This window comes from Rhinopithecus roxellana, chromosome 8 (genome assembly GCF_007565055.1).
Source record: "Rhinopithecus roxellana isolate Shanxi Qingling chromosome 8, ASM756505v1, whole genome shotgun sequence".
Taxonomy (NCBI): Eukaryota; Metazoa; Chordata; class Mammalia; order Primates; family Cercopithecidae; genus Rhinopithecus; species Rhinopithecus roxellana.
The window spans coordinates 7,532,366-7,548,943 of NC_044556.1; the positions used below are offsets into that span (position 1 = coordinate 7,532,366).

The 16,578-nt window shown below is 58.6% G+C and overlaps 2 protein-coding genes across 4 annotated transcripts; one reads left to right on the forward strand and one right to left on the reverse strand.

Annotated features, from left to right (window-relative positions):
* Positions 1-1,520: 1,520 nt before the first annotated feature.
* Positions 1,521-5,782, forward strand: OAZ1 (ornithine decarboxylase antizyme 1). The gene is given in 6 exon segments (XM_010374857.2): positions 1,521-1,756; positions 3,378-3,435; positions 3,437-3,523; positions 3,794-3,966; positions 5,032-5,117; positions 5,267-5,782. Coding segments are annotated over 6 exon segments (687 nt in total). The 5' UTR covers positions 1,521-1,610; the 3' UTR covers positions 5,404-5,782.
* A 142-nt stretch (positions 5,783-5,924) lies between these two features.
* PEAK3 (PEAK family member 3) lies at positions 5,925-13,284 on the reverse strand. Of its 3 annotated transcripts, none has more exons than XM_030935670.1 (5): positions 13,164-13,284; positions 12,489-12,574; positions 10,265-10,794; positions 7,874-8,476; positions 5,925-7,335 (listed from the first exon to the last, which is right to left on the reverse strand). In XM_030935670.1, exons 2-5 carry the CDS (start codon positions 12,568-12,570, stop codon positions 7,237-7,239), a joined length of 1,314 nt encoding a protein of 437 aa, XP_030791530.1. In that variant the 5' UTR covers positions 12,571-12,574; positions 13,164-13,284; the 3' UTR covers positions 5,925-7,236. The 3 variants fall into 3 exon arrangements, with proteins under 3 accessions (XP_030791530.1, XP_030791529.1, XP_010373158.1); XM_030935669.1 differs by having other exon boundaries at positions 5,925-7,338; XM_010374856.2 differs by having other exon boundaries at positions 5,925-8,476.
* Positions 13,285-16,578: the final 3,294 nt, after the last annotated feature.

Genomic DNA, 16,578 nt, shown 5'->3' on the forward strand with positions numbered 1-16,578 from the left:
ATCCCAATGGGGCAAATTGTATAAAGCAGGAAGGCCCCAGCACCTGGGATTCTTCTCCTCTCTCCTTCCCCACTCAGGGTGTGGGCTGCTTTGTTTGTTTGTTTGTTTGTTTTTTGAGCCGGGCGCGGTGGCTCACCCTGTAATCCCCAAACTTTGGGAGGCCAAGGCAGGTGGATCACCTGAGGTCAGGAGTTCGAGACCAGCCTGGCCAACATGGTGAAACCCTATCTCTACTAAAAATACAAAAATTAGCCAGGCATGGTGGCGGGCACCTGTAATCCCAACTAGTTGGGAACCTGAGGCAGGAGAATCGCTTGAACCCAGAAGGCCGAGGTTGCAGCGAGCCAAGATTGCACCACTGCACTCCAGCCTGGGTGAGAGCCAGGCCGGTTGCAAACAAAACAAAATTAAAACTATGAACGAAATCAGGATTTGCCAGAAGTAGCATTTTTGTTTGGTAAGAACAAAATTTAGTTTATACATGAAATATAAAATATTTTATTAAACCTCACTGCAAAGTGGCAACTTTTTGCTAAATTCATAGTCTACACACAAGCTATGTACCAGTATGTAACTGCCAAGAGTTATATCTTCGCTTACTAAATGCAAACTGCAGTTCATACCTGAGATTTTTTTTCTGGATTTAACCAGGAGGGGAAATATTTTTGCTGGATAAGTCCACATTTTAACTCAACAGGCGAAACAGTTTACCGAACTTAACCACCAAAGAAATCATTTTTTCCTTGGGAGATCCACATTTTAGTTCATACATGAAATGTGTTTCTGAATTTTAACTGGCAGGAGTAGTGTTTTTCCTTAGGGTAAGTGTTAGTTTCCACAGGAAAAATCTGAATTTATCTGCAAGGAGTAAAATTTTTACTTAAGTCCAAATTGTACACGAAATATTTTACTAAATTTGAATATCTTTAACATTGGACGTTCTTTTTTTAAGAAACACTGGAAGCATTTTAAGAACTGCAAGACCAAATTTAAAAAAAAATAAAACCAGTAGTAGCGATGATTACCAGGTGTTACTGGAAATAATTTTGTCCTATGGGAGGATGGGCGCGTGTGGACGCCCCTCGCAATACCCGGGGGCCTACCCAGGGGAGGGGTCCCACTGCGTGAAGGGACCCTAGGGAGGGCGACGTGGACCACGACAGACAAATGGGCACTCGGAGACCCCCGAAAATCGACCCCAGCGAGTCCCCCCACGCCCCAAGGCACGGTTGTGGGGGCGGGGACGACCCAGGGCGAGCGCAGCGCGTACCCCGCGCTATGGCAGCCCCGCCCCCGGGCGCCCGCAAAAGGACGCGCGCGGGAGGGGGCGTGGCCCGAGGCTCACCAACCAATCTCCAGAGCGCCTCTCCCTTTCCCTTTCCCTTTCACCAATCAGACGTTGGAAGGGGCGGGCGTGACTGTTTTTCCCGGCGGCCCTGCGGCTCTGCCTCTCGTGCGGCCGCGTTCCCGGCGGTGCGGGGGGCGTGGCCCGGGCGCGGCGTCTATAAAGGTGGGCGGCGGCAGCAGCGCCATTTTGCGAACGGCGAGCAGCGGCGGCGGCGCGGAGAGGCGCAGCGGAGGTTTTCCTGGTTTCGGACCCCAGCGGCCGGATGGTGAAATCCTCCCTGCAGCGGATCCTCAATAGCCACTGCTTCGCCAGAGAGAAGGAAGGGGATAAACCCAGCGCCACCATCCACGCCAGCCGCACCATGCCGCTTCTAAGCCTGCACAGCCGCGGCGGCAGCAGCAGTGAGAGGTGAGCGCCCCGCCCCCGTCCGAAGCTTCCAGAAGCGCCGGCCGCGCAGGCCCGCGGGGGGCCGTCCTCGGGGCGCCAGATAGGTCCCCGGCTCGCGAGATCCGCCCCTTTGTCAAGGCCAGAATCGTGCTGGGGACGAGGTAGGGGCAGGGGGGACCTTGAGGTCCGCCCGGCCTTGGCAGCGCTCGGGTCGGGTTTGGGGGGCACGGGTGCGGAGTTGGATTTGGGGGGCGCCGTCCGGGGCGCCTAATTTGCGGGTGGGGCATGAGTCGAAGGTGGGATTTGGGCGCAGGACGGGGAGTGTGGGGGAGGCGTGTGTGTTTTGCGGGGTTCGCAGGATGGGACTCGGCTTTGGAGGAAGGGAGAGGGTTGGATTTGGGGGGCGCAGACTGGAAATTCGGTTTGGAGGAGGGGTGTGCGAGCTGGTCGCATTTGGGAGGCGCAGGATGGGGCAATCTGGTTGGGGGCGGGGTCGGCCTTGGGGGGCTGGTCCGAGGCCAGGCAGGGCCCGCGGGGCCGGTGAATCTGCACTTTTCGGTCCCGGCCGTTGAGCGTGCGCTGCCGGAGCGGGGAGCGCTTCGCGGCGGACGAGCTCCCTTGGGTCTCCTGCGCCTCGATGTGGCCCCCGCACGCAACCGACCTCGTGGGCCCGGTTTTTCGCCCCAGAGCGAGTCGGTCTGGATGGCCGGGGACGCGCGGGGCGAGGCTGCGCACGTAGACGGCACCCAGTGGTTCTCCGCGGGGGCAGTCGGGGAGCTGGGGGTCGCGCATCCGGACAACCCAGCAGCGCTCTGGGAAGTCCCCCGCCGCCTCGCGGGACGACGCGTCCCGCTTCCGGGGACGCGGGTGCCAGCTGCGATTGTGGGGGAGCCCGCGGCGTTTCGGTCGAGCTTCCATGACTGCGTCTCCCGAGGCGGGCGTCGCTCAGTCCCGGGGATCGGGAAGTTGGGCCGCGGTGCTGGCGGTGCCACGGTTTGGGGGCTGTGTAAAATGGAGGCAACTTTGGGGCTTGTTTACACCGCGCAGCAAATGGCTGCTGGCGCTGCCGGCTGCGCGATTGTGAAAATCTCCCCCGGGGCGCGGGGCCGCGTCTGCCTAGATGACGCAACCGGGAGGGCCCGGGCCCGGAGCGGGGGCGGGCGGGGGGCGGCCAGGAGCAGTAGCGGGGCGCGTCCTCCGCGACGTCAGGCCAGGCCCGCCCCCTCCTCGCGGGGACAAGCAAGGGGTCCAGATTCTGACCGCAGTGCAGGGTGGAAAGGGGAAGCCGCGGCCGAGCTGAAAAGGGGAAGCGCCGGCTGGCGCGGTGGCGGCGGGGGTGAGGCTCTGCTCCGGCGGGGCTACGTGAGGGGAAGGGACCCCCCCGCCCTGGGAGGGTTGGGCTATCCCGGGCGGCGCCGCCCGAGACGTCGGGGCTCAGTGACCGATGCCGTTGTAGGTGCTTGGGTCAGGCGTTGGAGCTGCCCTCGGGAAGCCCCGGGGGTGTGGGGCCAAGTAGGCCCCAGCCTGAGCGGGGCGGGGTCCTCTGGCCGGGGCAGGGGTGGGCGGCCGAAGACCATCCGGGCGCCCTGGAGGGGTCTCCGCCGGGAGCCTGGCGCTGCCTGGTGACCGCATCTGCCTTCAGTTCCAGGGTCTCCCTCCGCTGCTGTAGTAACCCGGGTCCGGGGCCTCGGTGGTGCTCCTGATGCCCCTCACCCACCCCTGAAGATCCCAGGTGGGCGAGGGAATAGTCAGAGGGATCACAATCTTTCAGCTAACTTATTCTACTCCGTGAGTACCGCCGCGCCTGCCGCGCTGGGGTGGACGGGGCTGGGGCTGCTCTGGGGCCGCTGGCACTGGTTGTGCACTTCGCTGCCGGTACCTGTGATTTAATTTAATCCTGGGAACCCTTCTGAGTTTCATCAGAGAGGGCGCACAGTCTCCTGCAGCCCAGGCCTTGCTTGAGCTGAGCACGTCTTAGGCCCAAGCCTTAGCGCTGCCAGTCTCTTGCCCGTGGGGTGAGTCGGAGTTCTGAATTACGCCGCACCGTCCCCTGGACAGGATGATCGGCTGAATGTAACAGAGGAACTAACGTCCAACGACAAGACGAGGATTCTCAACGTCCAGTCCAGGCTCACAGACGCCAAACGCATTAACTGGCGAACAGTGCTGAGTGGAGGCAGCCTCTACATCGAGATCCCGGGCGGCGCGCTGCCTGAGGGGAGCAAGGACAGGTGAGGGGCAGGGACAGGCGGGGAGAGCTTACCCAGGGGAGCAGGGACAGGTGGGGGCAGGGACAGGCGGGGAGAGGTTACCCAGGGGAGCAGGGACAGGTAGGGGCAGGGATAGGCCGGGGTGCTTACCCAGGGGAGCAGGGACCAGGGTGGGGGTCGCTGTCCAAGGGGTACAGAGACAGATGAGGGAGGGCACTGCCTTCAGGCAGCAAATATGGGGGCCACCATCGCTTTGTGGGTTGGGATGGCCCCCCCTTTTTTTTTTATGAGAGGGAGTCTTGCTCTTGTCGCCCAGGCTGGAGTGCAATGGCATGATTTCGGCTCACTGTAACTTCCGCCTTCCGGGTTCGAGTGATTCTCCTGCCTCAGCCTCCCGAGTAGCTGGGATTACAGGCGCTCGCCACTCATGCTCAGCTAATTTTTGTGTTTTTAGTAGAGACGAGGTTTCGCTGTGTTGGCCAGGCTGGTCTCAAAACTCCTGATCCCTTGATCCGCCCACCTCGGCCTCCCGAAGTGCTGGGATTACAGGCGTGAGCCACCGCTCCCGTTCTGGGGTCCCTTTTTAAAAAGTGCATTCCGCCGGGCGCGGTGGCTCAAGCCTGTAATCCCAGCACTTTGGGAGGCCGAGACGGGCAGATCACGAGGTCAGGAGATCGAGACCATCCTGGCTAACACGGTGAAACCCCGTCTCTACTAAAGAATACAAAAAACTAGCCGGGCGAGGTGGCGGGCGCCTGTAGTCCCAGCTCCTCGGGAGGCTGAGGCAGGAGAATGGCGTGAACCCGGGAGGCGGAGCTTGCAGTGAGCTGAGATCTGGCCACTGCACTCCAGCCTGGGTGACAGAGCGAGACTCCGTCTCAGAAAAAAAAAAAAAAAAAAGTGCATTCCAAGTTTGTACCCTGGGTACAATGCACGTGGGTGGGTGCAGCGGTGCCAGGACGGCCCCACCCAGAGAACGATCTGGGCCCTAGGGGTACCCTGGAGTAGAGCGGGCTTCAGGGTAGCTGGTAAGGCCCAGGAGGTAGGTGGGCGGGTCGGGCTGGCCAAGACTGACGCGCGCTGCAGCTTTGCAGTTCTCCTGGAATTCGCTGAGGAGCAGCTGCGAGCCGACCATGTCTTCATTTGCTTCCACAAGAACCGCGAGGACAGAGGTAGGTGCCCCGCCTCACCTGCAGCAGGGTGTGTGCGGACACCTGCCCCGCACCTTCATTCTCAGCCCGCAGGCGTGGTCTCCCGGCGGGGATGCGGGGTCGGGTGGGGGCTCCTGGGAGTGGGGTTTCTGATGGCTTCTCCCCCACAGCCGCCTTGCTCCGAACCTTCAGCTTTTTGGGCTTTGAGATTGTGAGACCGGGGCATCCCCTTGTCCCCAAGAGACCTGACGCTTGCTTCATGGCCTACACGTTCGAGAGAGAGTCTTCGGGAGAGGAGGAGGAGTAGGGCCGCCTGGGGGCTGGGCATCCGGCCCGCCGGGGCCACCCCTTGTCAGCCGGGTGGGTGGAAACCGTAGACTCGCTCATCTCGCCTGGGTTTATCCGCATGTTGTAATTGTGCAAATAAATGCTCACTCCAAATTAGCGTCTATTTCTTGAAGTTTAATATTGTGTTTGTGATACTGAAGTACTTGCTTTAATTCTAAATAAAAATTTATATTTTACTTTTTTATTGCTGGTTTAAGATGATTCAGATTATCCTTGTACTTTGAGGAGAAGTTTCTTATTTGGAGTCTTTTGGAAACAGTCTTAGTCTTTTAACTTGGAAAGATTAGGTATTAATCCCTCTATTGCTCTCCAAAAACCAATAAAGTGATTACAGCCGATGCACATGGCTCCGTGGTGGTGACGCCGGGGGCGGGTGGGTGGAGTGCCTGGGACCACAGAGGGCCCTGGGTGGAGGGGTCGCAGGGGACTTGTCACCAGGGCAGCTGCGGGACTCCTCCCACAGAGGAGACCCCCTGGACTGGGAGGCCTGTGCCCTCAGCTTGGCATCAGCCTTGCCACCGTTCACTTGGAGCCCCTTCCTGCATCGCGTCCGCTTCCGCCCCAGCCTGGGCCTGCGCATGGGGATGTCTGTGTTCCCAAATCCTTTGGGTCACCGTGTTACTGGCCGCCCCTGTGGCCCTGCAGCGCCGTTCAGGGCAGGAGGACTTCCGGCGGGGTCAAGGCCTGGAGCGCTTCCGGGTCTGCGACCCCCGCCTTTTGCGTGGCGCTGCGCCACCTGCCGGCCGCATCCGGCAGCATCACCCGGAAAATCAGGACCAGGCCTGGCCGGGAAACCGGTTGGAAAGAGGAGGAAAGGCGCTCCAAGAGATTGTAGCCTTGACGAGCGGGGCAGGGGGATATTCAGCCGTTTGAGCATGGTGGGGTCGGCTGGGAGGATAGATGTGAACACAGACACTCCCAGCTCATTTGGGCAGTGCAAATGCGGAGAAGGGGCATTAGAGCTGAGGCGTTGCAGGATGAATAGGAGTCTGAACCAGAGTAGAGGGGGCTGTTTCTGGCGTAAAAAACAACTTGGGCCGGAAACAAAGGCGTGGAGGCCGGAAAGTACCTCTAGGGATAAATGACATGGGGTTGGAGCCTGAGGAGACTTTGGAAGAGACCTGTATGTATTCTGAGGCACTGGGGAGCCATGGGAGGTGTTTAAGCTGGAGAGGGACCTCATATCTGGGGTTGGAAAGATCCTCCCAGGACTGCCATGGGGAATGGAATGGAAGGGCAACTCTGAGTCTCCAGGAAGGAGGCCACAGGCAAGTGCAGTGCAGTGTGTCAGAGGCATAAAGACTGCATTCCCCTCCAGTGAGTCTCGTCTGTGCCTGTTTATTCCATCATCCTGCGGTATTAAGTGAGCACATACTGTGTGCCAAGCCTGGCCTTTGCCCCCAGGGAACTCACAGCCTTGGGGACAGTAACAGAGGAATAAATGCTCCTGGGAGTGGGCGGAGAACGAAGGGTAAGGAGCTAGCGAGGGCCCAGAGGGGGCACCTTTATTTTTTTAAAGTGGAACTGGAACAGTATGGCAGAGGGAACAGCCTGCACAGATGCTTGGGGGTGGGAAAGAAGTTAGTGTGTCATGGAGAAACAGGGAGGGAGGCAGGGTGGGCGCATGGGGATTGTGGGGAGGTGGCAGGGAGCCGCGGGGACTATTTTAGGGATGGTGAGTCCAGATGCCTCTGAGATGAGCTGGGTGTCTAAGGTCCCAGGGAGCCTTCCCTTCCTGTGTCACCACCAAGCAATTCTCCACTAGGGACATGCCCAGAATCGCTGGCCGTCTTCAGCACAAGGGGGTGCTCCAGGGCCAGGAATGCCTCTGCTCCTGGCATTGGCCTCTCACGGAGACAATGACAGGACCCACCGCGGAAGAGCGCCCTGGCTGCTGGGGAAGGCGGAATACAGAGAGACACTGATCAGCGGGGGTGTCCACACCTGGAAGTGGCCTGGGGGCCCTGGCTTTAGAGAGCTGCTGCCCACCCAGGAGGCGCTGGCCAGCCCCCAGCCCTGGAGGGGTAGCTGCACTCCTGGGAAGCCCTTGACCCACATCGCCAGCACGAGAGGGGAGACTCTGGAGGGGGGCACTGCTCTTTCTGCTGCGTCCCTGGACTCTGCAGGAAGAGGTTGTCCTCGCTATCATAGAGACGCTGACCTCAGCCCCAGCCCTGCCTCCTGGGCAGGCCTGGACCAGGTGTGTTCGCCCTGGGTTGGGTTCAGTCCCACAGCAGCGCCAGGGCCTGGCCCATAGAGGACTCGGTGGCCTCGGCCAGGTATTCACAACACAGCCAGTCCTCGAGGCTGGGCGCTTCCCCACCTGCGGCCCGCTCTGCCAGGCGCAGGACCAGCAGCCCACGGCGCAACCGCAGCCAGGGCCCGAGCGCCCTGAGCCAGGGACCGAGCGGTGCTCCGCGGTCGCGTACCTCAGGCCCTGGCCCCCAGAGCAGCGCCTGCAGCGCGCCCCGCGTCCTGGACGCCGAGGGCTGCAAGCGGGTCAACTGTGCTGCCAGGCGCTCCAGGCCCGCGGCCAAAGGCGTGGTCGAGGGCGCAGCAAGGCCGAGCAGCTGGCGGAGGAGGCTGCCGAGCTGCGGCGCGTGGGGGCCCGGGGAGCCCGGGGGTCCGGGGGGCTGCAGGCAGACGCGGCCAAAGTCAGCGAGGAGTAGGCGCGGGTGCCCCGTGGCCACACAGCCCCGAGGTGCCGCCAGCAACAAGTTCTCCGGCCGCAACTCGACCAGGGCCGCGCCCCACGCCTCCAGGAACTCCAGGGCCGCGCTCAGCTGCAGCAGCACCAGGGCCACCGCCCACACGAACTCCTCCGGCGGCTGCGTGCAGGCCTCCACCAGCCACTGCGCCACTGTGCGCTCTGGCACCTCTGCTACCAGCGCCACCGCGCCTCTCCAGGGCGCCCCGGGCAGTGTGCCTTCAGGTACCAGGCCACACAACCCCTGCAGATTGAAGTGTGGAGACAGGGAGGCCTGCAGCTCCAGGCCCCACGGGTGGGGCACGTCCGCCCCGGGCTTGGGTACCTGCAAGGCAGAGCGGGTGTCGGGTCTGGATCACTGGGCCCCCCCCCACCACTGCCTGCCCCAGAGCGACCTGCCACGAAGCCTCCCCCGCACACCCCCAAACTGCCCCCACTATGGTTGGGAGTCGGAGGCTGCCTGCATCCCTCCAGCAGCAGGAGGTCGATGTTAATTGGGAAGTTAGTCACCAGTAAGGACTTCCAGGAAAATTAAGCCAGGGAAGAAGATGGTGGCAGTGTCCCTGGGCAATGAGTTCGAAAGCAGATTCCTGGGCCGGGCACGGTGGCTCACGCCTGTAATCCCAGCACTTTGGGAGGCAGGGTGATCGCTGAGGTCAGAAGTTTGAGACCAGCCTGGTCAACGCAGGGAAAGCTCGTCTCTACTAAAAATACAAAACTAGCTGGGCGTGGTGGTGCGCCTGTAATTCCAGCTACTTCGGAGGCTGAGGTGAGAGAATCGCTTGAACCCGGAAGGTGGAGGTTGCAGTGAGCCGAGATCGTGCCACTACACTCCAGCCTGGGCAACAGAGTGAGACTCTGTCTCAAAAACAAAAAAACAAAAAACAGATCCCCGGCTAGAGAGGTGTGGGAGGGGTTTTGACAAGGGCTCCAAGGCCATATCCATGGCCCCACACTTTAGAAACATGGTTTCCTGGGTTAACTGTGTTGATTCACGTGTTAGTTGCAAAATAAACAAGTCTAATATGGTCTGGATCTGTGTCCCCGCCAAATCTCATGGCCAGTTGTAATCCCCCAGTGTTGGAGGTGGGATCTGGTGGGAGGTGACTGGATCTTGGGGCTGATTTATCACGAATGGCTCAGCACCATCCTCCTTGGCACTGTCGTTGAGATAGCGCGTGAGTTCTCGTGAGATCTGGCTGTGTAAAGGTGCGTGGCACCTCCTCCCTCCCTTCCTCCTGCTCCCACCATATGAGATGCCTGCTCCCGCTTTGCCTTCCACTATGATTGGAAGCTTTCTGAGGCCTCTCCAGAAGCAGAAGCCACCAGAACCATGAGCCAGTTAAGGCTCTTTTCTTTATAAATTACCCAGTCTCCAGTATTCCTTTTTTTCGTTTCTTTACTTTTTTGTTTGAGACAGAGTCTCACTCTGTCTCCCAGATTGGAGTGAAGTGGTGCAGTCTCGGCTCACTGCAACCCCCACCTCCGGGTTCAAGCGATTCTCCTGCCTCAGCCTCCAAGTAGCTGGGACTACAGGGGCTCACCACCACGCCCGGCTAATTTTTGTATTTTTAGTAGAGACGGAGTTTCACTATGTTGGCCAGGCTGGTCTCGAACTCCTGACCTCATGATCTGCCCACCTTGGCCTCCCAAAGTGCTGAGATTACAGGCGTGAGCCACTGTGCTGCCTAGCCTTTTTTTTTTTTTTTTTTTTTTGAGACAGAGTCTTGCTCTGTTGCCCAGGCTGGAGTGCAGTGGCGCATTCTCGGCTCACTGCAAGCTCTGTCCCCCAGGTTCATGCCATTCTCCTGCCTCAGCCTCCCGAGTAGCTGGGACTACAGGCACCCGCCACCTCGCCTGGCTAATTTTTTGTATTTTTAGTAGAGACGGGGTTTCACCGTGTTAGCCAGGATGGTCTCAATCTCCTGACCTTGTGATCCGCCCGCCTCGGCCTCCCAAAGTGCTGGGATGACAGGTGTGAGCGCTGGGCTCCAGTATTTCTTTACAGCAGTGTGAGAACTGACTCGCAGAAAGGCCAAGTGAAACAAGCCCTGGGTTATGCCTAAACGGGACACTGGGGACACCTCAGAGAAGGTGGGGCCGTGGGTCTCACCTTGGCTACCAGGATGTGCCAGGCGTCCTCATGCACGCGCACCACGCGGTAGTACAGGGCATCCCCGCTCTCTACGCAGGGCGAGCTGTCCAGGAGGCGGAAGCCATGGCCGGGGCGGCAGGGCCCGGGGTGGCCCCCCATGAGCCGGGCACGGAGCCGGGCATAGATGGCATGGAGGCCCTGCAGCTGCCAGGCAGCCAATGCAGCATGCACAGCCTCCGGACTGTGCAGATTGCGGAGGGAGAGGCCCAGCGGGCCATCAGTCAGGCCAAAGGTCAGCTCTGCAGGGGGACAGGCTGGTCCCACCTCAGCCTGGCTCTCGTCCACACTGTGGGACTCCAGAAAGGGCCTCCGAGGCAGCTGTACTTGGATGGAGCTGGCATGGGGGGTCCTGCGGTTGGGCAGTGACTGGGTCCGGGTTAGGATCTTCTTGGGCAGGGGTGGGGGCAGGGGCTGTGGGTCGGTGGAGAGGGACCCAGGGGTCCGGGAGCGGCAGGCCTTGGAGGGCAGCAGGTGGGCACGGATCTCACCTGCAGGGAGAGACAGTGGGGAGGGTTGAAGACCGGTGGAGTGGGAACGGGACACGTGACTCCACCTCTCTGCCTCGGTTTCCCCATCTCTAACATGGAGGTAATAAGGCTGGTCGCCGGTGGCTCATGCTTGTAATCCCAGCACTTAGGAAGGTGGAAGCCGGGGCAGGAGGATCACTGGAACTTAGGGTCTGAGACCAGCCTGGGCAACATAGTGAGACCCTGTCTCTGCAAAAATTTAAACAAATTTGCCAGATGTGGCTGGGCGCGTTGGCTCGCGCCTGTAATCCCAGCACTTTGGGAGGCCAAGGTGGGAGAATCACGAGGTCAGGAGATTGAGACCATCCTGGCTAACATGGTGAAACCCCGTCTTTTCCTAAAAATACAAAAAATTAGCCGGGCGTGGTGGCGGGCGCCTGTAGTCCCAGCTACTCGGGAGGCTGAAGCAGGAGAATCGCTTGAACCTGGGAGGCAGAGCTTGCAGTGAGCCGAGATTGCGCCACTGCACTCCAGTCTGGGGGACAGAGCTTACAGAAGGGGAAACTGAGGCTCACAGGAGGATGGATCAGTTTCAGAGAATGGTGCCACCCAGCACTCAGCAACTCCTACTCTTACCTCCGTGACTTTGGGCAGGTGTCTCTCTGGCTTTTTTTTTTTTTTTGAAGTCTTGCTCTGTCGCCCAGCGTGGAGTGCAGTGGCCCAATCTCGGCTTGCTGCAACATCTGTCTCCTGGGTTCAAGCAATTCTCCCACCTCAGCCTCCCGAGTAGCTGGGACTACAGGCGCCCGCCACTATGCCCAGCTAATTTTTGTATTTTTAGTAGTGGAGATGGGGTTTCACCATGTTAGCCAGGCTGGTTTCAAACTCCTGACCTCAGACGTTCTGCCTGACTCGGCCTCCCAAAGTGCTAGGATTACAGGCTTGAATTACTGCACTCGGCCTTTTTTTTTTTTTTTTTTTTTTTTTTGAGATGGAGTCTCCCTCTGTTGCCCAGGCTGGAGTACAGGGGCTCAATCTTGGCTCACTGAAACCTCTGCCTCTCAGGTTCAAGAAAGTCTCCTGCCTCAGCCTCTCGAGTAGCTGGAATTACAGGCATGTACCACCATGTCTGGCTAATTTTTGTATTTTTAGCAGAGACTGGTTTTGCCATGTTGGCCAGGCTGGTCTTGAACTCCTGGCCTCAAGTGATCCTCCTCCTTGACCTCCCAAAGTGCTGGGATTAAAGGGTGGGATTATAGGCATGAGTTACCGTGCCCAGCCCCTCTCTCTTTTTAATGGTATATATTTTTTTCTATTTCATGACTCACTGCAGCCTTGACCTCCTGGGCTCAAGGGATCCTCCTGCCTCAGCCTCCCCAGTAGCTGGGACTGCAGGTGCTTGACACCATGCCCATCTCTTTTTTTTTTTTTTTTTTGTAGAGATGGGGGAGTCTCATTATGTTGCCCAGGCTGGTCTTGAACTCCTGGCCTCAAGGGATCCACCTGCCTCCACCTCCCAAGGTGCTGGGATTACAGGCATGAACCAACACACCCCGCCCACCAACCCACAGGTTGTTTTTCAGCCCTCGCCCACTCCGGGCCTTCCTGAGGTCACTCATTTTACCGACTTCTGCTGTTCCCAGAGGCTGCGGCGTCCTCCACCCCCTGCCGCTCCCTGCACTCCCCGGCCCAGGGCTCCCCAGGGAGCTGCTCACCAAGGTTGCTATACGTGGGCTGAGTTGACCAGGTGGGGTCGTCGGGCTCGGGGGGCTCTGTGGGGGTCTCCCGGCTGCTCATGTTGCTGGGGAAAGGTCAGACAGGGGGCGTGGTGGGGTGGCGCACGCACAGGGCGACATGGGAGGGGTCTGTGAGTGCTGCAGCATGGGAGACCGTTGAGGCCCCCTGCTCCAGGGCCCTTGGTGAGAACAGGGGCACCCACACTCCACTCCCTTGTCCAGTTTTGACCCTGCTGTGTGATCTTGAGTGGGTTTCCTGCCCTCTCTGGGCCCCTGCTGTGTGATCCCAAGTGGATTTCCTGCCCTCTCTGGGCCCCTGCTGTGTGATCCCAAGTGGGTTTCCTGCCCTCTCTGGGCCCACTTCCTCAATCATGAGGCAGGTCTGTCACCCATCAATCTTCCAGGCAGTGGGAAGGAACCCCCACTGTGCGTTTGGGATGGGGACAGAATGTTTAGCCTGAGGACAGGTCTTTGGGGGTCAGTTGTCGGGGAGACAGTGTCCAGGGACCCAGGGATCCACGCTCAGGCCTCGTCCCTGAGGGCTCAGCTGTGCGGTTGCTGTCGGCAGCCAGGCCCCAACCCACCCCCGCCCAGATCCCAACCTGAAAAAGTGACCGCTTCTGTTCCAGCTCCCCGCTCCAGGAGCCCCCCTACCTTCAAGACTGGCGTGCCCTCTGGGGGAGGAGGCGTCCTTGGGGACAAACTCCCAATGGCCACAGCCCCTGGCCTCGCAGGAGGGGTCTGACCTAGCGCCGGCAGCTGACAGGAAAACTGTCAGACCGCAGCCCAGGGCGGGGCGGCGGCATTTTTGCAACACTTCCCCGCCAACCAAGGCCGCCCCCTCCCCTGCCTGCCCTCAGAGGACAGTATCCCGGGCGGAGGGAACAGCCCGGACGGAGACCAGGAGGTGGGATCTGAAAGTCAGTAGCACCAGGGCTGGCAGCCTCAGAGGCCAGGCTGGGGTAGTGGGCAGTGAGGAGCCCTGTGAGATGGGGAGAGGGGCAGAGCCGGCCCACCATAGGGAGGGCACAGAACGTGGTGGCGGCTGTCCCTGGAGAAGGTGAAAGTGGGGTCTGTGGGTTTCACTTCCCCGGGAACCGCCTCCCCTCCTGTGGCAGCATTTTGAGGAGCCCCCAGCGGCCCCCTGCCCGATCCCAGGGCCCCCGAATGTGGAGTGTGGGCGAGGACCCTCCTGGCTCTGCCGCGCCTGCTGTGTGACTGTGGGCAAATCCCCACCCCTCTCCGTGCTCTGGCAAATAAAGAAAAGCGTCTCCCACATCCCGCCTGGTAACAGCCGTGCCTGCTGGATTTTTCTTTGAAAAAATGGAATCGGCTCACTTTCCCCCTTCCCCCTTCCTCACTGCCTCGATGCATTTATTTAGAAAAGACGTTGTAGATAAAATCACCATAAATGGAAAAATCAAGAATGGAAAAAACCCAAGGAAAAGCAGATGCGGGGTGAAATTCCATCTGAAGTGTGTGCCTGTCAAAACTGTCTTCTTTTTTTTTTTTGGAAACAGGGTCTCACACTGTTGCCCAGGCTGAAGCGCAGTGGGGCAATCGCAGCTCACTGCAGCCTGGAACGAACTCCTGGGGCGATCCTCCAGCTAAGGAAGGATCCCACTACTCCTCCTGCTGCCCTCCTCCCCGCACCTTGCCTAGTCCACAAGACAGGAGGAGAGAGACAAAGCAAAAAGTTAGAAAGAAACAAAAGTAAGATAAATAGCCAGACAACCTTGGCACCACCACCCGGCCCTAGGAGTTAAGAAAAAGTAATAATAATAACATCGACCCCTGACCTAAACTACTTGTGTTGTCTGTAAATTCCAGACACTGTATGGAAAAAGCATTGTAAAGCTTTTTGTTCTGTTAGCTGATGCCTGTAGCCCCCAGTCACGTTCCCTACGCTCGCTCGATTTATCACGACCCTTTCACATGGACACCTTAAACTTGTGAGCCTTTAAAAAGGCCAAGAATGTCTTTTTCGGGGAGCTCAGCCCTTAAGACGCGAGTCTGCCGACGCTCCCGGCCGAATAATCCACTTCCTTCTTTAATCCGGTGTCTGAGGAGTTTTGTCAGTGGTTCGTCCTGCTACACCTCCTCGGCCTCCCAAAGTGCTAGGATCCCAGGTGTGAGCCAACCTGTCCGGCCTCAAAGATGTTCTTGCAGCAAAGACTGAGTGTGTTTCATGTGGGGTTCCCGGTCCCGTTTCCCTGAGGGAAATGGGCCCAGAGACAGTGTGGGCTCCATCTAGGGTCACAAAGCAGCTCGAGGCTGGGAGCAGAGGTCCACAGAGCCACTGCTGAGTCCTCCTGGCCTCCCCCAATCCCCTGAGAAGGGGGAGGAGGGGAAGGAGACTACCTTTCCCTTATGAACATCCTTCGAGTGGGTCCCATGCCACACTTTTTTTTTCCTTTGAGACAGGGTCTCGCTCCGTCACCTATGCTGGAGTGCAGTGGTGTGATCATAGCTCACGGCAGCCTCCGCTTCCTGGGCTCAAGTGATCCTCCCACCTCAGCCTCCTGAGTAGTCGGGACCACTGGCGTGCACCACCATGCCTGGTTAGTTTTTATTTTGTTTGTTTATTTATGGATTGATTGATTGATTGATTTTTTTGAGATGGAGTCTTGCTCTGTCGCTCAGGCTGGAGCGCAGTGGCCGGATCTCAGCTCACTGCAAGCTCCGCCTCCCGGGTTCACGCCATTCTCCTGCCTCAGCCTCCCGAGTAGCTGGGACTACAGGCACCCGCCACCTCGCCCGGCTAGATTTTTGTATTTTTTTGGTAGAGACGGGGTTTCACCATGTTAGCCAGGATGGTCTTGATCTCCTGACCTCGTGATCCGCCCGTCTCAGCCTCCCAAAGTGCTGGGATTACAGGCTTGAGCCACCGCGCCCGGCCTTGTTTGTTTATTTTTGAGATGGAGTCTCACTCTGTCGCCCAGGCTGGAGTGCAGTGGTGCAATCTTGGCTGACTCCAACCTCTGCCTCCCGGGTTCAAGCAATTCTCTTGCCTCAGGCTCCCAAGGTACTACAGCCACCGGCTACCATACCTGGCTAATTTTTGTATTATTATTATTTTTTTTTAGTAGAGTTAGGGTTTCACCATGTTGGCCAGGCTGGTCTCAAACTCCTGACCTCAGGTGACCTGCCCACCTCAGCCTCCCAAAGTGCTGGGGTTACAGGCGTGAGCCACCACGCCCAGCCAGGGCACAGAGTTTAAAATGATGCAAAGGCTGGGCACATGCCTATAAAAAAAATTAGCCGGGCATGGCGGTGGGTACCTGTAATCCCAGCTACTCTGGAGGCTGAGGCAGGAGAATTGCCTGAACCTGGGAGGCAGAGGTTGCAGTGAGCTGAGATCCCACCACTGCACTCCAGCCTGGGTGACACAGCAAGACTCCATTAAAAAAAAAAAAAAAAAAAAAAAAAGGCCAGGCATGGTGGCTCATGCCTGTAATCTCAGCACTTTGGGAGGCCGAGGCGGGCAGATCACCTGAGGTTGGGAGATTGAGACCATCCTGGCCAAGATGGTGAAACCCCGTCTCTACTAAAAATACAAAATTAGCCAGGCGTGGTAGCCTGTGCCTGTAGTCCCAGCTACTTGGGAGGCTGAGGCAGGAGAATCGTTTGAACCCGGGAGGCGGAGGTTGTGGTGAGCCAAGATCATGCCCATGCACTCCAGCCCGGGTGACAAGAGTGAAACTGTCTCAAAAAAAAAAAAAAAATGTTCAGAGTGTGGTGTGGCCTCTGGATCAGGCCCCTCCAGATCCTACAGCTGTCCCTTCATTTGAGAGGCCCTTATTGAGCCACGGGAGCTGGGACCACATTCTCTCTGGGTCCCCAGCATCGCCCAGCACGGGGCAGGGAGGCCACATGCTGATGGATTCCACATGACATTGGCCTTTCGGAGAAAAATGCCTGTTTTGTTTGAGACAGGGTCTCACTTTGTTGCCAGGCTGGAGTGCCGTGGTGCAATCTTGGCTCACTGCAACCTCCAGCTTCCTGGTTCAAGCGATTCTCCTGCCTCAGCCTCCTGAGTAGCTGGGATTACAGGCGCACGTCCACCACG